Source organism: Phyllobates terribilis, unplaced genomic scaffold (assembly GCF_046119375.1).
Source record: "Phyllobates terribilis strain yellow unplaced genomic scaffold, ASM4611937v1 Scaffold_1__5_contigs__length_1240528914, whole genome shotgun sequence".
Taxonomy (NCBI): Eukaryota; Metazoa; Chordata; class Amphibia; order Anura; family Dendrobatidae; genus Phyllobates; species Phyllobates terribilis.
The window spans coordinates 508178709-508204516 of NW_027362761.1; the positions used below are offsets into that span (position 1 = coordinate 508178709).

A 25808-nucleotide genomic window follows, 5' to 3' on the forward strand; every position below is an offset into this window, starting at 1 on the left:
TCCATCTCCAAAGTTTTCATTAGGTTTCACGTTCAAGTTCAAGTTCAGGTTCAGGTTCAAGTTCAGGTACAGTTCTTGTACCTGAGCAGACTTTGGACTAAAGTTTGATCGGGTACCAGAGCCCAAACTTCCACGGGTCCACTCATCCATACTCACAAGTTGAAAACATTTAAGACAGTTGACAATCTTCCTAGGAGTGGAAGTTCCAGCAAACTGAAGTTTGCAAAGTTGCATCTCAACAAACCACAAGACTTCTGGAACAATGTTTGGACAAACGAGACCAAAGTAGAGATGTTTGGCCATAATGTACTGCACCACATTTGGTGAAAAATAAAAAACTTATCAGCACAAACACCTCGTATCAACGGTCAACTGGTGGAGGAGTGATGAGGGATGCAGACACAGGACCTGGGCGTTGTGCAGAGATGTGTCACTTACTGGGCTGGTTATTATAGGTTCAATAAAATCACTGTTTTATGAGCAGGACATTATCACTAGATGACTAATTGTCTCTTGCCATGAAGTTCTCCATCTCTGTATAACCCCGCCCCCACCACTGATTGGCAGATTTCTGCCTATGCACAGTGCACACAGAAAGCTTACAATCAGTGGTGTGGGTGGGTTTATACAGAGCTCAGCATTTAGCGGACTGCTAGATCTGCAGCAGAGAAAACAGTGATGTTTTTCAAAACTGCAGCAAGCAGCCCAGTAAGTGACACATCGCTAGAATCATGGTCTTTGTCCCTACATCATGCTGCTCTCAGATTAAAAAGTAAAAAACTTTTGGAAGATTCCCTTTAAGCAACATTGTAAAGAATGATTCCAGAAAGATGTGAGAGACTGATAAAGTGGTGTAGAAAATGATCACTTTAAGTTGTTGCTAAAGGTGATTGTACAAGGGGGAGTACTTAATTTCTCACCCACTGATCTGTATTTTGGCTAGTGTTTGTTAATAGTTAATGGCGCAATGCAATTTGTCATGTGTTGTTGATCATACTTGATTTTAAGACTTTCTAAGGGCTCGACGATTTCTCATTATGTCCTGATACGTAAAATCATAGAATTCAAAGAGGGTGTACTTACTTTTTCTCATGACTGTGTATTACAACATTTCTTATATTGGCTTGTACTATTGATTTCTGTTTGTTAAAATAACAGTGACCATTTAAGGAATAAACCAAGTAAATTAAAATAAATCACTTGAATGAATAGCCTGTGTGGGTAACGCATGGAGCGTGGGGTCCCTCAGACCCCATTAGGATCACTAAGCTGCATTCACATGACGCAGGCTTAGAATTCCCTAGTACGACATATTAAAATAGATTTTCTAAACATCCCTTTCAATTCTGCTGAATCAGCCCGAATTCAAGCAAAGCTATTTTTTATTATCTGAGAATATCCATGATGCTTTGTGTTGCTGTACATTTGCAAATATACAGAGCAGTACGGACACTTCAGCATCTAGAACAGTTTTTTATTATGGCTTGCAGATATGTTTTCTTAAAGTGAGGGAAAGAAAAAATAGCACAAAAGACAAAATAAAATGAATCCAATGACCCAGTTCACTGAATAAATGTATATAATGATCATGTCCAGGTCAAATCTCCAACCGCGGCTTTCATCTTCAAAGTCAAGTCTGTGTTCCCCATGTGGAAACTGCCTTCTTCTTCCTACTGGGTCTATGTGTCTCCTGAAACCTACAATAGAGCATATAGGTAACCATAAAAAGTACAGGCGAAGAAAAATAAAAAAAATAATGAAAACAAGATAATACATACTGCAAATAAGGCACTGTTCATATTATGTTCATAACATGTACACTGAGAAAATCTTGCGACATTTAATCCAAATGTATAGCCTTGATGTTTGCAAGTGTGTCCTTATGTAAAGGGAACTTATCAGCAGATTTTACCCATATAAACTAAAAGCACCACCTTTAAGCCCTCTTACACATCACTCCAGCAACCTGTGTATAAGCTCCCGCTTTTCATAAATATATGAAAATACCTGTTATAATTCTCTCACGCTGTATGCTAATTGGCGTGGTCTGGCACGATGGGTGTCGCTGGTCTGGGGTTAGCATCTTCTCTCTCCATGAAATCTCCTTTCTTGACGAATGTGGATGACGTCTTCTACATAGTGATGGGCGAGTATGTTCGGTTAACCCTGTCAGCGAATATACTCGGGCGAGTACCGAGTATCTTCAGCGTACTCTGTGCTATGTTTGAATCACTCCCGTGTGCATGATTTGCGACTGCTTAACAGCTTTAATACATGTGAGGAATGGGAAAGAAACAAGCATTCCTCACATGTATTAAAGCTGTCAAACAGTCGCAAATCATGCACACAGGAGTGATTCAAACATATCACCGAGCACGCTGAAGATACTCGGTACTCGCCCGAGCATACACCGCGTGCAGAATTATTAGGAAAATGCGTATTTTGATCACTTTGATGCTTTTTATACATGTTGTCCTACTCCAAGCTGCATAGGCTTGAGAGCCAACTACCAATTAAGTAAATCTGGTGATGTGCATCTCTGTAATGAGGAGGGGTGTTGTCTAATGACATCAACACCCTATATAAGGTGTGCTTAATTATTAGGCAACTTCCTTTCCTTTGGCAAAATGGGTCAGAAGAGAGATTTGACGGGCTCTGAAAAGTCCAAAATTGTGAGATGTCTTGCAGAGGGATGCAGCAGTCTTGAAATTTCCAAACTTTTGAAGCGTGATCACCGAACAATCAAGCGTTTCATGGCAAATAGCCAACAGGGTCGCAAGAAGCGTGTTGGCCAAAAAAGGCGCAAAAAACAGCCCATGAATTGAGGAAAATCAAGCGTGAAGCTGCCAAGATGCCATTCGCCACCAGTTTTGCCATATTTCAGAGCTGCAACGTTACTGGAGTATCAAAAAGCACAAGGTGTGCGATACTCAGGGACATGGCCAAGGTAAGGAAGGCTGAAAAACGACCACCTATGAAAAAGAAACAAAAAAAAAAGACAAGAATGGGCCAAGAAATATCTTAAGACTGATTTTTCAAAGGTTTTATGGACTGATGAAATGAGAGTGACTCTTGATGGGCCAGATGGATGGGCCAGAGGCTGGATCAGTAAAGGGCAGAGCGCTCCACTCCGACGCCAGCAAGGTGGAGGTGGGGTACTGGTATGGGCTGGTATCATCAAAGATGAACTTGTGGGACCTTTTCGGGTTGAGGATGGAGTGAAGCTAAACTCCCAGACCTACTGCCAGTTTCTGGAAGACAACTTCTTCAAGCAGTGGTACAGGAAGAAGTCAGTATCGTTCAAGAAAAACATGATTTTCATGCAGGACAATACTCCATCACATGCATCCAACTACTCCACAGCGTGGCTGGCCAGTAAAGGTCTAAAAGAAGAAAAAATAACGACATTGCCCCCTTGTTCACCTGATCTGAACCCCATAGAGAACCTGTGGTCCATCATAAAATGTGAGATCTACAGGGAGGGAAAACAGTACACCTCGGAACAGTGTCTGGGAGGCTGTGGTGGCTGCTGCACGCAATGTTGATCGAAAACAGATCAAGCAACTGACAGAATCTATGGATGGAAGGCTGTTGAGTGTCATCATAAAGAAAGGTGGCTTTATTGATCACTAATTTTTTTGGTTTTTGTTTTTGCATGTCAGAAATGTTTATTTCTAAATTTTGTGCACTGATATTGGTTTACCTGGTGAAAATAAACAAGTGAGATGGGATTATATTTGGTTTTTATTAAGTTGCCTAATAATTGTGCACAGTAATAGTTACCTGCACAAACAGATATCCTCCTAAGATAGCCAAATCTAAAAAAAAACCACTCCAATTTCCAAAAATATTAAGATTGCATATTTATGAGTCTTTTGGGTTGATTGAGAACATAGTTGTTGATCAATAATAAAATAATCCTCTAAAATACAACTTGCCTAATAATTCTGCACACAGTGTACTCGCTGAAAGGGTTAACCGAACATACTCGCTCATCACTACTCCTACGTCATCCGCCAAGCGCTCTCTGTCCTTCCTCTTGAGGGTAGAACAATGTCCTGTAATGCAGATGCCATGGTGCCGGCTTTACTTCTGGGTCTTCAGCTCCCTGAGGCTAGCATGAAGAGCGCCTATGCAGATCTGGGCATGAACTGCATGAGTGCAAGGTTTGTAAACGTCATCCACGCTTATCCAGACAAGAGGGTTGGCTGTTGCAGGTAGAGAGGAGATGATGACCCGTGACCAGAGACACCCATCGGCCCGAACCAGTCAATAGGTGATAAGTTATTGATCATTAGGGGTAAGACTGCTAACACCATCACTGATCAGCAGAGCTTTTGTTCCCAATTAGAATGCAGCGGCAGTGCACGTGCTCAGCTGCTACTTCATTCATTCATTCATTCCTAATGGCTTAGTGCTGCACTCAGCTTTTTCCGGCAGCCCTGCTAAGAATGAGTAAAATGGTGGTCAACCATGTGCACTGCCGCTTCATTCTAAAGGGGATAATAGTGCCCTTTGCTGCTGATCGGTGGGGGTCCCTCTATGGAAGATAACCTTCTGTGACATATGTGAACTGAATCATGATAACCCTTGCTTCGTTTGTATGTTAGTAATTTACGTTAACATACACATTGTTTTACTGTTTGGTGTGAGATTGTATTGAATAGGTATCATGACCGATTGTGTTACGAATCTGGGTGGTGGAACCTCTGTGCTGCGGAGCAAGGAGGGACCAGAGGTGCATAACTAGGTATCAACTCGGACTGACCAAGGTCGCATGGCAGCTCAATCGACTCCGTGAACCAGGGAAGGACCGAGCAGAGGCACCAGGTGCTACTCTGGGCCTGTCCTTGTATGAGAGCAGGTGACTCCCACGGATAACTGGCAGGAGCCTCCGGGTAGGCTGACTGATAGGCACAGCAGGTAACTGGTAGGAAGCTCCAGGTAGGCATGGCAGGTAACTGGTAGGAGCCTCCAGGTAGGCTGACTGATAGGCACGGCAGGTAACTGGTAGGAGCCTCCAGGTAGGCTGGCTGATAGGCACGGCAGGTAACTGGTACGTTCTCCGGGTAGGCAGGCAAGCCAGGCCAATAGACAGACTGGCGGGTTTGGATCAAAGGCAGACCGTCGGGCTGGAGAGTACACTTGGCTGGCGGAGACAGGCAGTCAGACTGGTGAACTGGACTGGTAGTCAGGCTGGCGGACTGGACTGGTAGTCAGGCTGGCGGACTGGACTGGTAGTGCCCGGGAAGCTGCGCGCGCCAGCAGCAGCAGCAGGAGAGCCGGAAGACGCCGGGCCGGGAGCGCGGCGGTAAGAGGGACGGCGTCTCTGCCTGTCAGGGGGCAGAGACGCCAATACTACAGATTGTATAACTTAAATGATGCCAGTACTTTCAGACAACTTGATCTCATTTGATAAATAATGTGATAAATAAACAATCTGCAAATCACTTTATTTAAAAATTATGTTGTCTATCCCTTGAAAAATATCTCCAAAGTGTCAGTCAGTAGGTGTCTCTCTTCTCTCTAACTTGTTATCCACTGCCTGTCAACTGTTCTATTGTCTCTCTGCATACAACAGAGAAGTGGGCAGGCGAGACATTAGTCAATGGCACATAGATCTTAACAGCTCATTTACATATTAAGAAAAATGTGGCTTTCTCGGGAATAAGACATCGGATCTCATATATCAAGGTATAATTTTATTCAACTTTCTATGACCTACATGCCCATATAGAAGGCTTAGGAGAGTTGATCCCACTGATAGATTCCCTTTAAAGGACAGATACACTTTAACACATGTCATGAAAAGTTCAGCTTCATATATTTCTATGAGGTAGACCCACGATCTGTCCGCGCATTAGCAGTCTGTGCTAGGACCAATTTTGCACGTCTGCATGAGCCCTATAGGTTGGATACTTAGTGGACAACAGTCAATGATATGGTATACAAAGTACCAGACTACACAGCTTATATTTAATTCTATACATTACAGGACATACTACTGGCACATGTCAGGGCCCAATATAGGCGATGCATACTTCAGCCTTAACTTTGAGGTTGTGTGTTAAAAAGAACCTGGCAACAATTTTATTACTTATGAACCATGCCCATCACCTTTTAAAGCATGTAAATGGGCAAATCCAGATAGCATTTAGTGCCCCCCCCCCAGTCTCTTCATCCACTTCCATCAAGATGCAAGAGGTGGTGTTTGAAGTCTCCTACGTCATCCACACAGTGGTCAAAGACTCGCGCTTGCGCAGTGGAATTGAAGACCTGCACAGGTGCGCTACTGAGCAGCCAGGGAGCTGATGACATAGAAGTGAAGCATTATATGACTTTGATCCGGCCTAGGGCAGAGTGAAGTGCACTTGCTCAGATCTCTGATTCATCTGCATAGGTGCGAGACTTTGAGCACTATGTGGATGACGTAGGAGACGTCATCCACTTCCAACAAGATGCATGAGGCAGCATTCGAAGGGACTAGGGTGGCGCTGAGCACAATCTGGATTCATCCATCGGATCAGACTGCCCAATTTTCATGACACGTGGGACATGAATAAAACACTTTTTCGAACGTATGCAGGGACATCTATGAGAGTATTAAGTATTTGTCCGAACTTCATTTACAGTGCAATGAAAAAGTATTCATACCCCATGAACTTTTATATTTTTTTCACATTATACTCATGAAATTAAATGTACTTTATTGGGATTTTACATAATATACCAACACAAAGTAGTAAGTATTTGTGAAGTGTAAAGGAAATGATACATGGTTTTCTAATTATTTTAAAAATATAAATCTGAAAATTGTGATGTGTATTTGTATTCAGCCCCCTGTAGTCTGATACCCCTAAATAAAATCCTGAGTGACCAATTGCCTCCAGAAGTCACATATTTAGTAAATTGAGTCCACCTGTGTGTAACTACAATTGTTCTGTGAAGACCTCAGAGGTTTATTTGAGAAATTAGTGATCAAACAGCATCATAAAAACCAACCAACACAACAGACAGGTTAGGAATAAAGTTGTGGAGAAGAGTAAAGCAGGGTTAAGTTATAAAAAAATAGTCCAAGCTCTGAACAGAGCACTGTTCAATCCATCATTCAAAAATAGGAGTATGGCACAACTGCAAACCTATCAAGACAAGGCCGTCTACCTCAACTGACATCCCAAGGAAGGAAAGCACTAATTAGAGAAGCAACCAAGAGGCCAGTTGTCACTCTGGAGTAGCTACAGAGAACCATAGCTCAGACTGGAAAATTAGTCCACAGGACATCTATTAGTCGTATACTTCACAAATCTGGCCTTTATTGGAGAGAAAAAGAAGAAAGTCATTTTTAAAAGCAAGTAAAAGAAGTCCCGTTTGCTGTTATAAAAAAAGCCATATAGGGGACATACCTGGTATGTGGAAGAAGGTGTTCTGGTTAGATGAGACCAAACTGGAACTTTTTGGGCTAAATGCAAAACACTATGTGTGGAGGAAAACTGGGATCGAAGGGGTAACGTTTCTCCTTGGGGAGAATGACAAGTCAGGCCTGGCATGTCAAAGTGAGGAGACTTATACGCCATACATGCTCCTCTGAGAAATTAAATATGCAAATTGCCTCTTAAGAGAGGAAGAGGACTTGAACTCTAGTGCCACATATTGGAAGTAGCAATCCTAAAACTCAGTATCGACCCTTTAACTAGTATTGCTATATGACGAAGGATAAAAGCCAAACCAGAATCTAAATTTTCAGAGACTGTGTTTTACATAGTAACATAGTTTTTAAGGTTGAAGGAAGACTAAGTCCATCTAGTTCAAACCATAGTCTAACGTGTTGATCCAGTAGAAGGCAAAAAAACCCCATGTGACAAACACTAAACTCCACATTGGGGAAAAAAATTCCTTCCTGACTCCATACGACAATCAGACTAGTTCCCTGGATCAACGCCCTATCAAGGAATCTAGTATATATAACCTGTAATATTATACTTTTCAAGAAAGACATCCATGCCCTTCTTAAACTTTAGTAGTGAATCACTCATTACAACATCATGCGGCAGAGAGTTCCATAGTCTCACTGCTCTTAAGGCCCCGTCACACTTAGCGACGCTGCAACGATCCCGACAACGATACGACCTGTCAGGGATCGTTGCTGCGTCGCTATGTGGTCGCTGGTGAGCTGTCAAACAGGCAGGCTCACCAACGATCAGGGGAGCAGCGACATCGTGGAAAGAATCTTTCCACGATGTCCTGCTCCTGGTTACCAGCATGCTGAAGCAGGCGCAGGCTGGTAACCATGATAAACATCGGGTTACTAGGGGCTGTAAGGCAGCGCTAGTCATCATCCTGGGGGATACTCGCTTCGCTGCGACAATCAATGCTCACGTGCAATGTCCTTCCGGTATTTTCTCAATACAGCAGTTTATTGTATTATCATAAACCGCATATCACACAGTCATTCTTAGTTTATCACCGGCATGTTTACACACTTAACATCGGGGAGTCTCTCAAGTAGCAGACAGGCCCAATTGGCCCAAGTTACAGCCTTCAGCAAGGTAATACTATAGCAATGTCTATATAAGTGTCCATATAACAAAGTGTATTACCTTTGCCGGGTTTAGTTGCTGCAGTCCATTTAATCCGCCACCACTGTGGCTTTGCGGCTTCCCAGGTGGGGGTCCCTAGCCGTCGTCCCTCGAAGGATACTGGTATGTCTTCACTCACATCCAGTCGGCGCCTTTCAGGACTCTTCCGCAAGCCTCTGCCTTCCAAGGCCACTAGCATCCACTCACAGGATCCAGTCTCGACCTTTCGGGCTGCCAGGCTTCACTGTATCACGGTGTCCCACACACATGGGGAACAGGCCTCATGCCTCTCTCACCGAACACACCTGTCTCCCATCAAGCAGGGTTTATATATGCATCCTGTGCACACACCCACACACACTGACAGGACCTTGCTGATGTCACAGTTATGTGATCAGACAGACATTCTGTGCGCGCAGGACCTGTGCTATGTCACAGTCATGTGACCAGTCACCTGAGGGGGGAAGGTACATGGTCAGGTAAAACACATCCTGGACCATTACCGTAATGCCAGCAAGTCGCTGCATTACATATCCCCCCCTCTGTTCAAACTTGTGGGGTTGAACACATAATATACACAATCACTATAACCCCCAGCTCATATAGAGACCATGTACTTTACAATTGTGCTACTCAGCCCCTGGAACATTAGTCAACGACATTAGCCCATTCCTTAGGGACCTACCATTTGTCACTGTCACTGACTTCGTCAGGTCACCTTTCCGGGTCGTAACCTTGTCAGAGCTCCCCCGCTCCCAGTGGTCAGTTGTAACCTTGTCAGGTCTCCCCCGCTCCCAGCGGTCAGTCGTAACCTTATCAGGTCTCCCCCTCTCCCAGCGGTCAGTCATAATCTTGTCAGACCTCCCCCGCTCCCAGCGGTCAGTCGTACAGCGGTGTGACTCACATGTCCTGGTACCTAAGGTCCGGTTCGACTCCGTACTGTCCCGTCCTCTATTGGGTCACTTGTATGGGCTGCTCAAACCTGAGTTACTGGAGGTCTCACTACCTCTAAACCCACGCCCACTACTCTCAGGATATCTTGAAAGGTCCCTAACTCCAGCTATAGCTGTTCTGTTATTTAAGGGGCCCTTTCTCTGTCTGGTCTCATAATTTCTAGATGGCTGCCATCTTCTGCTACTCAGATGATGCTGTCTATCCACTCGCAGTCTAGCTAGGTTCAACTGTTCTACCTCTCGCAGGTAGGTCACTCGGTACTACAACAGCATGCGCATATATTCCAGGCTTTCTTCTGTTCCTACAGCGGAGAATGATGCCATGCCGTCTTCACCTGGTATCCAGTCCTGACGATCACGTGGACTGCTTACTTTCACCACACCAGACTTCTTGACCATCATCTGCATGGCTTGACCATTTCTCCCAACGAGCTTCCTCACCAGAACATGAGGCACCCGGATGACCTCTTCACGCATACTGTGAGCTTTCCTCATCAACTCCAGTTGTCTAACGGCTTGTTCCGTCTTCAACTGGAGAAACCGCTTCGTGCGAATACATCGCCAGTGCATGTCACTTAGGATCGCCACCCTCTTCACTGTGACTTCGGTCATGGACAGGACCACCAGCTGTTTAGCTTCTGAGGTCGAGTACACCTTACAGGCTCCCACGGCCTTCTTAAACTGTTCATGCACGGACTCACTGGTGCATTCTTCCCTCAAATCCTCAGGCACATCTACGAGGCACTTGTACCGAGACGTTTCGATCTCATCAGTGGTTTCCATACGATCAACCAGCTCAGGGTTCAGGGACAACTGACTTTCAGCTTCTTCCCCCTTTACGCTTCCCCTGAGCTGACTCACAGCTACAAATTCACAAATTTTTCGTCTTGACCAGTTCCACTTCATATTTATCTTCTGTTACCATACTCTTAGCTCTCCTCAGGTCCACCTTTTCATGCTATAAGGGAGAGGGCGCCACATGTTTGCCCTTTTCCTTCTCCAAGGAGGCCTCGTTCACTGAGTGATACTTTGTCAGGCGACTTCTGAGCCCGGAAACTCCTTCCTCTAGTTCCGCCACTCGCCTCTCAGCGGCCCGTCTCTGAAGCTCTTCCTGCTTCAACTGCTCTTTTAACAGTAGAGTTCTTTCAGACCTCTCTATCTCCAATGCGCCCACTCGGCTCTCAACAGCCAGTCTCTCAAGCTTCTCTTGCGTCCACTGGGCTTGTAGCAACTCCTTGAGCACCTTGATCTCGGCTACTACATCCACCGAATCATCCGAGCTCAAATCACTCGAGGAAGTATCTGCTTCATACCTCCCATCACCAGCGGTCAACTCCTGGCCCTGGTCTGTGGCTTCTCCGATAGACTCCTCCATCTGTTTCTGCTCAGCCTCCATCTTGCTGAGCCTTTCCTTAAGGCACGTCTCTGCCCTCTGGAGATTATCACAGAACGTCTGCAGCTCCTTCACCTGAGCTTCCAGACCTAATGTCTTTCTGCGGAGATCATCATTTTCATTACGGGTGTCCTGCAGAGTGGTCTCAACCACTTGGCGCACTTGCTCTGCATCCGCCTTATCCTCCTCTAGTTTCTCTTTAACCTTGAGGAGATCCTCATAATCTCTCTTAATCTGTTGCAGTTCCTCACTGAACTTTTCATGCCTCTTTTCTGCCTCACGGTCGTGACCAGACACTTCAACTTTTATTGCCTCTTTCAGGGTGGATAGTTCCCGGTCTCGCTGGTACAGAGAGTCCTCCAGCCGCTCTTTCTCCTGCATTAGAGGCTTTACTTGGTCCTGGAATTGCTGCAGCTCCCTCATGAGTTCACCATACTCCTTTTTGGATTCACACAGCTCCTGGTTGAACTGTTCGCGCAGTCGTTCTAGTTCCTGATCACGTCCAGAAACTCCATCCTGCCGAGTCACCTTCTCAAGCTTCAACTGCAAAACCTCTCCCTTGATTTTGCGGCGGTCCTCCTTAATTTCGTAGAACATTTCCTTCCACTGGTTAATGTCCTCGTTGCTTCCCTTCAGGTCTCGCTGTAAATTCCTCACAACCTGGTATAATTTCTGCCTTTCAGACTCCAGGTTCGGCTGGTCTGAGGACACGATCTCCAGGTTTCCACATTGTTGCTGCACGTCCCTCTGACACTGCTGGCTGATAGGCTCCAGCTTTTGGTCACGACTGGCCGCCTCCTCTTTCAGGGCTGTCAGATCCTTCTGACTCGGTACAGTACCGGAGGTTGCTACTGGCAACGTCACCTCCTCTTCTACCTCTAATGGAGGATCCACACTTGCAGCAAAGGCACACAGTACTACATTCTCTTTATTTTCATTTTCAGCCAAGTCTACAGGAGCAACCTTTTTGTGGCCCTTGCGCCGTCTACGAGATGGTTGGGACTTTCTCACCTCGTCTAGCCCCTCCTGACTGACCTCTCCTTCTTCTTTCGTAGTGTAACCGTCAGCTACGGGGTCTGTGTCACTCCCCATGGTGTTGTGGACTAACAGGTCACCTCCCACTTTGACGTCGCCCCCTTCTACTGGAGCTGCCCCGTTATCAACGGTCACATTGTCATTTTTAGGAGGTACCAACCCACCACCAGTAATTTTTTTTGATTTTCGATCCTCCACGCTGTTTTGAACAACTGCCCCTTTTTTAGACTCCGCCCCCTTTTTAACAACCACACCGGTAGGGGAATTTTTACAAGAAAAATCAACAATAGTCTTAGGACTCAGTTCACAACAGCTCTTACCACCTCCCCGGGCACTCTGGGACAACAAGGGCGCCCCCGGAGAGTTCACAAAATGGTCCACTGCCACCATTCTATACGGTGCCCACGGCTCCTGTGGTTCCTGCACCATGTCCAGTTTCATGTCCAGTAGACGTTTCTCAAATACCTGCTCCGGTTTTAACAGGCACTTTAATCGCTCTAATCGCTCAATAGCTTCAGACTCAGTTGCTGCTCCTTTCACAGCCATTTTTATCTGCTCCTGCATTTCCTCAGGACACTATTCACACACCGCTCTCCCCGGAAAAATTTTCGTGGCCCCGCCGAGCCACAGCAAAACCGGATTTGAGTGCGACGACAACCTTCGCAACCCCGCCGAGTTGCAGCCAGATGCTTTAAACTTCGTGAGCTCCGCCGAGCCACAGCAAACCAGGTTTGAGTGCGATGATAACCTTCGCAACCCCGCCGAGTTGCAGCCAGATGCTTTAATCCACACTCGTCGTCCTGTGCCGTTGCCCCTAGCAACCGGGCTGCAGTTGCCTCAAGCAACCAGACTGCAGTTGCCCCTAGCAATCGGACTGCAGTTGCCGCTAGCAACCGGGCTGCAGTTGCCCGCACTCTCGAACCATATGTAAGGCAGGGCTAGTCATCATCCTGGGGGATACTCGCTTCGCTGCGACAATCAATGCACATGTGCAATGTCCTTCCGGTATTTTCTCAATACAGCAGTTTATTGTATTATCATAAACCGCATATCACACAGTCCTTCTTAGTTTATCACCGGCATGTTTACACACTTAACATCCGGGAGTCTCTCAAGTAGCAGACAGGCCCAATTGGCCCAAGTTACAGCCTTCAGCAAGGTAATACTATAGCAATGTCTATATAAGTGTCCATATAACAAAGTGTATTACCTTTGCCGGGTTTAGTTGCTGCAGTCCATTTAATCCGCCACCACTGTGGCTTTGCGGCTTCCCAGGTGGAAGTCTCTAGCCATCGTCCCTCGAAGGCTACTGGTATGTCTTCACTCACATCCAGCCAGCGCCTTTCAGGACTCTTCCGCAAGCCTCTGCCTTCCAAGGCCACTAGCATCCACTCACAGGATCCAGTCTCGACCTTTCAGGCTGCCAGGCTTCACTGTATCACGGTGTCCCACACACATGGGGAACAGGCCTCATGCCTCTCTCACCGAACACACCTGTCTCCCATCAAGCAGGGTTTATATATGCATCCCGTGCACACACCCACACACACTGACAGGACCTTGCTGATGTCACAGTCATGTGATCAGACAGACATTCTGTGCGCGCAGGACCTGTGCTATGTCACAGTCGTGTGACCAGTCACCTGAGAGGGAAGGTACATGGTCAGGTAAAACACATCCTGGACCATTACCGTAATGCCAGCAAGTCGCTGCATTACAGGGCACACGCGCACCTAGTAACCCTTTGTTTATCATGGTTACTACTCTGCTACGGTGAGCGGGAGGTTACCGCTCACTTTAGCAGGCTCGTAACCATGATAAACAACGGGTTACTAGGTGCGCGTGTGCCCCTAGTAACCCGATGTTTATCATGGTTACCAGCCTGATCGCTGCTCCCGCTGGTCACACACAGCGATGTGTGCTGACCAGCGGGAGGGCAACGACCAAAAAATGGTCCAGGACACTTTGCAGCGATCAGCAACCTCACAGCAGGGGCCTGATCGCTGCAAAGTGTCACACATAGCGACATTACTGGTGCGGTCGCTGTTGCGTCACCAAAACCGTGACACAGCAGCGATCTCGCTAGCGATCTCGCTATGTGAAACGGGGGCTTTACAGTAAAGAATCCGCGTCTTTGATTATGATTAAACCTTCTTTCCTCCAGACGTAGAAGATGCCCCCTTGTCCCCGTCTCAGGCCTCAGAGTAAAAAGATCAGTAGAAAGGTCTTTGCACTGTCCCCTTATATACTTGTACATAGTAATAAGATCACCCATAAGCCTTCTTTTTTCCAAAGTAAATAATCCCAAGTGTAATAACCTGTCTTGGTTTTGCAAACCCCCCAGTCCTCTAATAACCTCGGTCGCTCTTCTCTGCACCCGCTCTAGTTCAGCTATGTCTTTCTTATACACCGGAGACCAGAACTGTACACAGTATTCTAAGTGTGGTCGCACTAGTGACTTGTATAGAGGTAAAATTATGTTCTCCTCATGAGCATCTATGCCTCTTTTAATGCATGCCATTATTTTATTTGCCTTTGCAGCAGCTGCCTGACACTGGCCACCAAACGTGAGCTTGTCATCCACCAATACACCCAGGTCTTTTTCAGTTACAGTTTTGCCCAGTGTTTTACAATTAAGCATATAATTATACATTTTATTTCCTCTGCCCAAGTGCATTACCTTACATTTATCCCCATTAAAGCTCATTTGCCATTTATCAGCCCAAGCTTCTAGTTTACATAGATCCTCCTGTAATATAAAATTGTCTACCTCTGTATTGATTACCTTGCAGAGTTTAGTGTCATCTGCAAATATTGAAATACTACTCTATATGCCCCCTACAAGGTCATTAATAAATATGTTAAAAAGAAGAGGGCCCAATACTGACCCCTGTGGTACCCCACTGTTAACTGAGACCCAGTCTGAGTGTGTTCCATTAATAATCACCCTTTGTTTCCTATCACTGAGCCAGTTCTTAACCCACATACATATATTTTCCCCTATCCCCATTGTTCTCATTTTATGTATCAACTTTTTGTGTGGAACCGTATCAAAAGCTTTTGAAAAGTCCATATACACAACATCCGCTGCATTTCCTTGGTCCAGTCCGGAACTTGCCTCCTCATAAAAGCTGATCAGATTAGTTTGACAGGAACGATCCCTCGTAAACCCATGTTGATATTGGGTCATGAGGTTATTCTTCTTCAGATACTCTATTATAGCATCTCTTAGAAAACCCTCCAGGATTTTACCCACAGTAGAGGTTAAGCTTACTGGCCTATAATTTCCAAGTTAAGCTTTTGTCACCTTTTTGAATGTTGGCACCACATTTGCTATGTGGTACAGACCCTGCTATTATGGAATCTTTAAAGATTAAAAATAATGGTCTATCTATAACTTTACTTAATTCCTGCAGTACTCGCGGGTGTATCCCATCCGCGCCCGGGGATTTGTCAACTTTAGTAATTTTTAGACGCCGCCATACTTCCTGCTGGGTTAAGCAAGTGACATTTAATGGAGAATTTTTTTAATTGTAATCATGTTTTCTGTCATGCGATTTTCTTGTGTAAATACTGTTGAAAAAAAATCATTTAGCATATTTGCTTTTTCCTCATCCTCATCCACCATTTCCCCCAGACTATTTTAAGGGGGGCCAACACTATCATTTTTTACTATTTATGAAGTTAAAGAATATTTTGGGATTATTTTTACTTTCTCTGGCAATGAGTCTCTCTGTCTCAATCTTTGTTGCCTTGATTTCGTTTTTACAGAATTTATTTAATTTTCTGTATTTATTTAATGCCTCATCACTACCTACTTGCCTTATTTCTCTAAATGCTTTCTTTTTGTCACTTATTGCGCCCCTTACAGCTCTATTTAGCCATAGTGGTTTCCTCCTATTTCTAGCATGTTTATTTCCATAGGGTATATATTGTGCACAGGTCCTATTCAGGATGCTAATAAATGTGTCCCATTTGCTTTGTGAAGTTTTATGTCTCAGGATATCGTCCCAGTTTATTGCACTAAGATCATCTCTCATCCGTTGGAAATTTGCCTTCTTGAAGTTTAGTGTCCTTGTAACCCCTCTACTACACATTTTATTAAAGGATACATGAAAACGTATTATTTTGTGATCACTATTACCCAAGTGACCCCCAACTCGTATATTTGAAATGCGGTCTGGCCTGTTGGTTAATATTAGGTCTTGCAGTGCCCCCCTTCTTGTTGGGTCCTGAACCAGTTGTGAAAGGTAATTGTCTCTCATAGTTGTCAAAAACCTATTACCTTTGCTTGAACTACAGGTTTCTGTTCCCCACTGTATTTCAGGGTAGTTGAAGTCCCCCATAATAATGACTTCTCCTTGAGTCGCTGCTTCATCTATTTGCTTTATGAGGATATTCTCTGCTGCTTCCATTATTTTTGGAGACTTATAACAAACCCCTATCAGTAATTTATTATTGTTTCCCCCTCCCCTTATCTCCACCCACAGGGACTCTACATTTTCATTAGATTCACATATATTCTCACGCGAGATGGGTTTTAAGGTGATTTTACACAAAAACACCCCCCCCCCCCTCGCTTGTTTGTACGGTCATTTCTGAACAGACTATAGCCCTGTAAATGAACTGCCCAGTCATGGCTCTCGTCCAGCCATGTCTCAGATATCCCCACCATGTCATAATTATTTTCCAACAAAATTAATTCTAATTCCTCCATTTTGTTGGTGAGGCTTCTGTCATTAGTGTACATGCATTTTATGTATCTCTCTGTACCTCTATTCCTTCTTACTATATGGACTGTTCTAACCCCACCCCCAATTTCTTTATTTGTGCCCAGGTCACTATCTGCACTGTCTTCCCCACCTATAAAACGATTACCCTCCCCCCCAATCCCTAGTTTAAACACTCCTCCAATCTTCTAGCCATTTTCTCCCCCAGCACAGCTGCACCCTCCCCATTGAAGTGCACCCTGTCCCTTGCGTAGAACCTGTAGCCAACTGAGAAGCCGGCCCAGTTATCCAGAAACCCAAACCCCTCCTTCCTACACCAATTCCTGTGCCACTTATTTATCTCCCTAATCTCCCGTTGCCTCTCTGGCGTGGCACAGGCAGTATTTCAGAGAATACCACCTTGGAGGTCCTTGCTTTAAGCTTGCAGCATAATTCCCTGAAATCATCTTTAAGGACCTTCCACCTACCTCTAACTTTGTCATTTGTGCCAATGTGCACCATGACCGCTGGGTCCTTACCAGCCCCTCACAGTAATCTGTCAACCCAATCAGTGATGTGCCGGACTTGATCGCCTGGTAGGCTGCACACTGTTTGACGATCCCTGTCTTTGTGACAGATTGCCCTATCTGTTCCCCTAATAATTGAGTCCCCCACTACCAGCACCTGCCTGGCCTGCCCTGCTCTCCTATTTCCCCCCTTACTGGAGCTGACACTCCTCTGGCTTTCAGAGGACATGCCTTGCTGCAAGACTGCTACCCCTGTACCGACACCCCCCTCATCTGCCAACTTTGCAAACTTATTGGGGTGTGCCAGATCAGGACTAGCCTCCCTGGCACTCTTCCCTCTACCCCCCTTTCTGTCACCCAGCTAGTGGCCTCACTGTCCTGCAGCTCCCTGCTACCACCCTCCACCACATCTACTTAGTGAGCAGCTGCTCAGTGAGCAGCAAACTCCTTTCCATATTGTCAATGGATCTCAGTGTTGCCAGCTGCTCATTTAGATCCAGTACCTGGGCTTCCAAACGCACAACATACACACATCTCGCATAGCAGTATGCACCCACGACCGGCTGTTCAAGGATTGCATACGTGTGGCAAGAAGTACACTGGATAGCATTGTCAATAATGGAGCTCATTTCCTAATGGGGATTGCACTAGACAGAAATGTTAAGTAAAAAGAAATGTAAAGAATTAATAAAATACATACAGCAATTCAGTCCAAATTCCTCCCTTCCAAACTCCCTGAATCCAAGTCACTAAAAAACAAGTCACACACTTAGTTCCGTTTGCACTTATGCTCCAGTCACACTCAGCTCGTTCACACTCGCTAAGGAAGAAGATTTAAAGAGTTTTTTTTTTCCCCTTTAGCAGCAATTCAACCTACAGCTCAATGCACTTCCAAGGGGTATTTGGGGTATTGCCCCTCATCAGTGCAAAGTGTGAGTTCTGATTTGGCTAGGTGAGAGACTTAAGGCTGGGATCTAAGGGGTAACATTTCTCCTTGTGGAGAGTGACACGTGGAGAAAAACTAACACTGCACATCACCCTGAAAACACCATCCCCACCTTCAAACACGGTGGCAACATCAAGCTGTGGGAATGCTTTTCTTCAGCATGGACAGGGAAGCTGGTCAGAGTTGATGGGAAGATGGATGGAGCTAAATACAGAGCAATCCTGGAGGAAAACCTTTTAAAGGCTGCAAAAGACTGAGACTGGGGCGTAAGTTCATGTTCCAGCAGGGCAACGACCCTAAATATACTGCAAGAGCTACAATGAATGGTTTAGATCTAAGCATATTCATGTGTTTGAATGACCCAGTCATAGTCCAGACGTAAATCACATTGAGAATCTGTGGCAAGACTTGAACATTTTTGTTCACAGACACGTCCATCCAATCTTACTGAGCTAAAGCTAGCTAGCAAAGAAGAATTGGCAACAATTTCAGCCTTTAGATGTGCAGAACTTGTAGAGACATACTCCAAAAGACTTGCAGCAGTAATTGCAGCAAAAGTTGGTCCTACTAAGCATTGACTCAGTGGGGCTGAAAACAAATGCTTGTCACAATTTTCAGAGTTATACTTTTCAAATATTTAGAAAACCATGTATCCTTTACATCCTTTACACTTCACATATACTTGCTACTTTGTGTTGGTAAATCACATGAAATACCAATAAAATAATGCAATAAGTAATCGGTGATTAAGCTGCATATTCATTTCTCCAGCTGTAGCAACTCTAGCTTAGAATTTTCTCCTGTCACATCTCCTCCATTACTTACTCTTGCAACACCTACTTCTGTCACCAGGCGCTGCTGTATTCATTCTGCGGGCAGCACTGGTGATGGAGGAGGCGTTAGAACAAGAAGCTCTGGGAGGTGCAGGCTCTGTCCAGCCATAAGATTAATGTGGCTGGGACCTGAAGTGCTGTCCAGTCAGGTCGTATGGATGTGTGTGCTGTCCGGCTGGAGTAATCAGCTCCTTGCGGCAGTCAATTGGAAAGCACCACACCCTACTAAAGCTCCCAGCACATTACTGGAAGCTGCCAGATATAGTTTTGTTCTCCCCCAGTTCAGTCATGTGTGCACAAATCCTGTCTTGTGTATTAGCTTCCTGTTTTGGCCTCTGCATGTTTACTGACTACTCTTGAGTCTTCTGATTTTATACCTTTTTTGGCCTCGTGGTTTGGACCCGGCTACCTGACCACTCCTGCCAGACTGCGCCATTGGCCAGAGCTAACTCCATGTCCCCAACCCAGGGGCCCCTGTGTAAGTCCAGATCCCGGTACAGGGGTTAAAGGGTTAAGGCTAGGACAACCTCTGAGATCTGGTAAACGAAGGGTCTTCTGCTAAGCCTGTTCTTGGTAGCCATTTTAAGAACTGCAAGGAAACAACTGACAGAGCCACATTACATTTACTAATTTAACCTTACAAGGCGTTTAGGAGACAATAGGTAAATTGAGCTTTATTTTTAATTTTGGCTCAGACTTTCACAACAAATTTTAAGGTCCAGGTGTCTTGTTTGTTTATTTGGTGAGGCGCAGGTGTTACCTCAGTCTGTCTAGTGAGGCCCCAAGGCCCCTATAAAAAAAGTTTGAGAAGCCCTGCCATAGACAATGAATAGAGTGGTGGCACAAATGTGCAGCTACAGTTTCATTCCAATAGGGAATTTTAGCCTCCCACTCTTGGGATTGATGTAGAGTCATAGTGGTCGCCTCCCACCCCACCAATCCTTTAGTTATGATTGGCTGATAAAAATGGGTTATTCCCATAATTAAAATTTATGACAAACAGATAGATAGATACCTCGTAGATACATGTAGATGGGGAGAATTGACAAAAGCTCTATGTCTTTGAGCCGAAACATAGCCATTTTTCAAATGGACAAATATATTTTTGCACCTTTTTCACTGAATATCCACTGGCAGGCTGCCTATGTTTTTTGGATCCTTTAGCATGATAAATAGATAGATATCTTATATAACTTTAAACACATTTAAAGTCTTACCTCCAAAGACTCCGAATAGTCTATTGCAGTTGGGCAGAGGCCATTTTGCACAATTTGTTCTCTGAAAACTTAGCTTTCTTTTAAGATAGTCATTTGGAAAGAATGCAACAGAACATTTGCTGAGATCTGTAATTAAACAGATAGAAATGAGGTCATGTTCCAAAGTAATACTGTTATACAATCTGCCAGCAGCCAGCACCACCAAGACTTGATGATTCAGCACTTTTCTGTATAACAGTGCATTTAGTATGATCGCATAAATCGTATTTAACGAATATGCCACACTTTAAAAGCAATATATCACACTGGCATTAGTGAACTATTTTTATTTTACATTTAACCCTATGTTGCTTTTGCAGCAATTGGTGCACTGCAGAGTATTACCAGCATGATCAGACTATGCATGACCTTCACCATCACAATGAAACAATCTGAACCGTCTTCACCATGGTTTTAACACTTGTGTTATCATTTTATCTGCGCTCCATCATTTAAGATCCATTGGAACTATACCAACTATCAAAGACACATTAGAGCAGATGAGCAAAAAATCTAAAAACAGAGCCCCAATAACAGAATTAATAGCCATCAGTCTTCAGCTAGGCAAGACCAAAGCTGCTGATACATTTTGGACAACTGTTGGCCGACAGTTATTGTTTCCAAACCCCCAAGATTAATGCGTGCTCCGCTCCAAGCCAAGTAGCAAAGTCGTAATCTCTACTGCACCATGGACTTTGACATCATGTAGTATGGACAGATTGATTCAAATTGTAGAGAAAAACTACTCCAGTTCATACCTATCGTAGATTTCATTTTGTGGCCACAGTAAGGCCAAACATACAATTAATTTATTAAGAGGTGTACTCTTACTCCAGCAACATTTGGTTTCAAGGCTTGCAATTATGATATTCCTCTGTCACCCTCTCCTGGTGTCTCAAAAGCTGACCAATTAAGCTGTAATCAGTAATCACTTAAAGGGGTTGTCTACTACTTTTTTTTTTTTTAGGTGTCAAATGTTCTCAACTTTATTTAAATTTACAACACCGAAAATATCACAACCCCCGACTCATGAAGAGTCACCCTCCAGTACTCAGAATAGGAAAACCGCCTGTGGAGGAAACCTCTAGGGAACCATGGCTGGAGGATTGCCCTTCCCTTGGGCTTAGAGAGTTAGTGCCGATATATAACCGATAACAAATATAGATTATAAATGTGATAAACTGGATGTAGGAGAGATCTGGCTGCGATATCTGTCACCACATTGACTGCTAGAACGAATTTGGTTGATCTGATTGCTCAGGTCAAGCTCAAGGTCCCCAGAAGCAACAGTAATGGTCGTTGTCTACCACTTTGATATTGATAACATATCCTTAAGATAGGTCATCAATATCAGATCGGCAGGGGTCTGACATCTGGCACTTCTCAACAACAACCATTAATCAGTGATGAGCTGATGACATGAGATCGGTCAGGGTAACGGCTGTCAGACCCTCATCAGTCTGATACTGATGAGCTATTCCAGGGATAGGTCATAAATTTGTAAGCCCTTTAACATGATGTGAAAATTCATATCGTGGGAACAAATTTTTCTTAATTTGGATAATTTTGCATTCTGGTTCGTGCTCCATGTACACAACTTCATTTGGGTTTCCATGAATTTCCCCCACAAAATGGGATTTGGATGGGACACCCATTCCAATCCATTGAGTATAATTATGCAAACACAGTCCAAATTGTGCAACTTTGGTGTCTGTTTGAGCCTTCTTTCTGGTGGTGTCTGTTTTTTAAGATAGACACAATAGCGTAGTAGACTATACTAATGTGTCCGACTTAAAAAGACAAACACCACCGTAAATGAGGCAAAATAATGTCCAAATTTGCAGACTTCAGTTGGGAGTTGTAGCTTGAATCCCATTTTACGGGGAATCAGATGGAACCCCCAACTAAGACATGGACTCAAAGTAAAAAACAAATGTAAACCCAGTCTAAGATGGTATTTAGCACTTTTTGACTACGTTTTCACATGAGTGCAAATAAACACATTGTTATCTGATGTTGCAAATTCCCATCAGTCTTTACTAGCCTGATATACATTAAAGGGAACCTGTCACCAGGTTTTTCCCATATAACCTACGGCCGCCACCTTTCAACCCCATGTGACAGCATTCTAAAAGGCTGTATATATGACTCCAATTCGCTCTGTAAGGCAAAAAAACACCTGTTATTATTATACTCACCTAGGAGGCAGCCGGGTCCAATGGGCGTCGCTGGTCTTGGTCTGGTGCCTCCTCTCTCATTGTGATGCCTTCCTCCTTTTCTGCTTCGTGTGGATGACGCGTCCTACGTCATCCACAGTGTTCCCCTTCGTGCTCCTGTGCAGGCGTACTTCTCTTTTCTGGGGTCAGAGCAAAGTACAGTTCAGAGCATGCACGGGGGAAAGGCCAAAGGTCATCGCCGCATGCGCATTACAGTACTTTGCTCTGCCTTCGACAGGGTAGATAGAAGTACGCCTGCACAGGAGCGCGAAAGAGAACACCATATGGATCAAAAAGGATGCGTCATCCACACGAAGCAGAGAAGGAGAACGGAATTGCAAGTAGAGAGGAGGCGCAGGATGAAGACCAGTGAAGCCCATAGAACTGGACCGCCCCATAGGTGAGTATAAAAAAAGATGGGGGTTTTTTGCCCTACAGGGCGAATTGGAGTCATATATACAGCATTTTAGAATGCTGTCACATGGGGCTGAAAGGTGGTGGCCGTAAGTTATATGGGGAAAAAACTGGTGACAGTTCCTTTTAAGTCTCCATTTACACTGCACTATTATCGTGAGCAAGCGTTCCTAAGAAAGCTTGTTCACGATAATGGTGCAGTCTAAATGGTCTGCCGATGACCAGACAAAACAACTCGTTTGCTTGGTGAAATGATCTTTTCAGCTGCACAACATTCAACTGCACATCATTCTCAGCAGCACATCATCCTGTGTAAACAAGCCTAATGCTGCCGACAACAATGGCAGCCTATGTGCACTGAACAATCTATTACTGATGTGGATAAAACTCATCCTCATGCTGCAAAATTTTCCTGCGGTGACAATTCTAGAATCCACAGCATATCAATTTCTGTGGATGTTGGTTCATGATAAAATCCACATACTACCTTATGTAACATATGGCTGTTGCTGTGGATTTGACTCAGAATTCATCAAACATTTCACTGTAAATCTGCAAAAAGATGCATGTTATGCATGAGGATTATGCTGGAGATTCGCTGCGGATTTGTGGTAAAATCTACAGAAAGATTTGCAATCGATTTTTCTGTCCTGTGTGATGGTACCAAACAGTTTGTAGTGAGCAGATTTGCCAACAGCTCTGTTTCCTATATTGCAGTGTCCCATGATCTGTACAAGAGAGTAGATTCACATTTTGCATGAAGGGAGCATTTCAAAGAGTTTCTGATGGTGCAGTTTACAATTTTTTTTCCAATTTGTGGATTAAAACTTTGGTAAGTAGCTAACATGTAATGAAAATCATTTGACATATGATTCAAATGTCAGCAATTTGCATTACCTGAATGGAAGTGTACTCTTGTTATAATCGATCTGCAAAGCGGACATGGAGTTCTTGCAGGGTTGTCTCTAGCCAGTGTCCTTAAACATGGCTCACAAAAAATGTGCCGGCATGGATAACATATGTAGGGGTTGAAATACACATCTAGGCATACAGCGCATGTGTAGCTTTCTTTGTCTTTGATAAGCTCATCGTCGTCTTCTGTGGCTATATGATATGATTTATTGATCTATTAAAAAAAGAGATCCTAGATGTGTTATATTGGCTTTTGCACACAAAGTAATTTCACACTAGCATCTAATGACTCATAAACCCATACTAGCGTCGTGAGTCAATTTAACACAGAATTAACAGGCATGTCACAACGTCATGTGAAAGATAGTTATTATACATTCCCAGCAATGAGGGGAATGAGTGGGAAGCAGGGGAAGAACAGATCCATGTATCACTGTAGAGCTGCCATTAGCAAGTGGAAAGAAGACTTTTCAGAACCTAGATTAAGCCGATAACGAATAATTGGTTGCAGACATCTGCATAGTAGAGTGGCTAGGACATCGCTAACATGATCTCTTCTGCATGCGGCCAACAGTGATTGATGCTCCACAAGAACTGGCACATTTGTCATATGGATAATGAGCTGAGCCTACTGTATTCCAAAAAGGGATCAATCACACATCCGCTCAATCTCCTATGCCCACTCCTTTTCCGAAACCAGAGTCAAATGTGGATGCACAGTGCTGAGTTGGAGATGGATATGAAAGACAATCCTCTACTTGGTTCATTATCAGAATAAATAGCTGAGTTATCTTTGGAGAATCATGATGCTACAAGTGGAAGAGAGTAATTATTGTAGAGTAGTAAAAGATAATACTGAAATGAAGTCTGATCAAACTATCATTTACACAGGGAATACAGTACCCATGGCTTAATTATCGAGAAGATCCTGGAAGAATTGAGCAGGCTGGATGGATGTATCAAAAATTCTGATATCATTCTATTTATACGCTGTAACTTCTGAGTAGGGATGAGCGGACCCGTAGAAGTTCGGGTTCTGGTACCCGACCTGAACTTTATTCCAAAGTTCTCTCTCTATCTTCCTGGACTTCATCCGGAACTCCGAACATTGCAACGGACTTATGGAGAAAAGTCTGTGTTCGGCGATTAGCACCGGACGCTGTCTGGTACGAACCCCAAACTTTTAAGTTCGGGTTTGCTCATCTCTACTTCTGAGTACACTACCTGCAAACATACTGTGGGTATGGGGCCCACACCTAGAGTTAGGGTACAGAGTGGCACTCCTTGTTTGCGCCATTGCCAGCAGTGTGGCCATAAGTCATTGCTTATGATATTTATTGGTAGGTGCTCTGTTGCTGTGACTATATTGTCACAGATGTGTAACTTGCTTTAGTAGATTGACGGTGTACAAGTAGTTGTTCACTGCTTTTCTTAGTTTAAAAATGGGGCCATGGTGGTCTTAAAATAATTGAAAAAAAACAAGTAAAAAACGAACTCACTTGCCTACTGGACCTCTCTCATAGCTTTCTCTTCTAGTGGGACGGTGACTGCTGCAGTCAATGAGCGGACAATGATTGGCTGCAGTGGTTATTTTTCATCTGACATGGAAGAAATAGCTCTTTTTTCTGGCTCAGATGGCACATCATGACTGCAATTAGCCTGTGTTTGCAATAGTCAACTGTCACTGCTGCTTCAGGGTGATAATTTTTTATTTTATTTTATAAACACCATTGATGACTCCTTTAATATAATAATTTTTATTTTATTTTTATTGTCTCTGTGTTCAAACATGAACATATCATCTGTAGCTGATATTTTATAAGGGTTACCCAATGGGAGACAAATCTTTTAAAATAAGAGATTAATTGGGATTATTAAAATTATATATTTGTTGAAATGTAAATGAGATGGCATAGAAGTCCAAGGTCATAGTTTACTCTACTGTATATATCTAACATTCCATGTTTTTTTTTTAAATTGCAAGTCAGATATACTGTAATTAGAGCTACAAAATCACCTTTTTGTTAGGCCAGCAAGA

At 44.1% G+C, this 25808-nt stretch overlaps 1 protein-coding gene across 1 annotated transcript in view; it reads right to left on the minus strand.

The window, feature by feature from the left end:
* Positions 1-1451: 1451 nt before the first annotated feature.
* The window catches only part of RNF180 (ring finger protein 180), a 113486-nt gene continuing 89129 nt past the window's right edge, over positions 1452-25808 (minus strand). Inside the window, exons 5-7 of the mRNA XM_073680247.1 lie at positions 23756-23984; positions 20190-20315; positions 1452-1697 (exon numbers count right to left, since the gene is read on the minus strand). Coding sequence (XP_073536348.1) covers positions 1501-1697; positions 20190-20315; positions 23756-23984 — 552 coding nt within the window. The 3' untranslated portion in view covers positions 1452-1500. The remainder of the gene's footprint in view (positions 1698-20189; positions 20316-23755; positions 23985-25808) is intronic.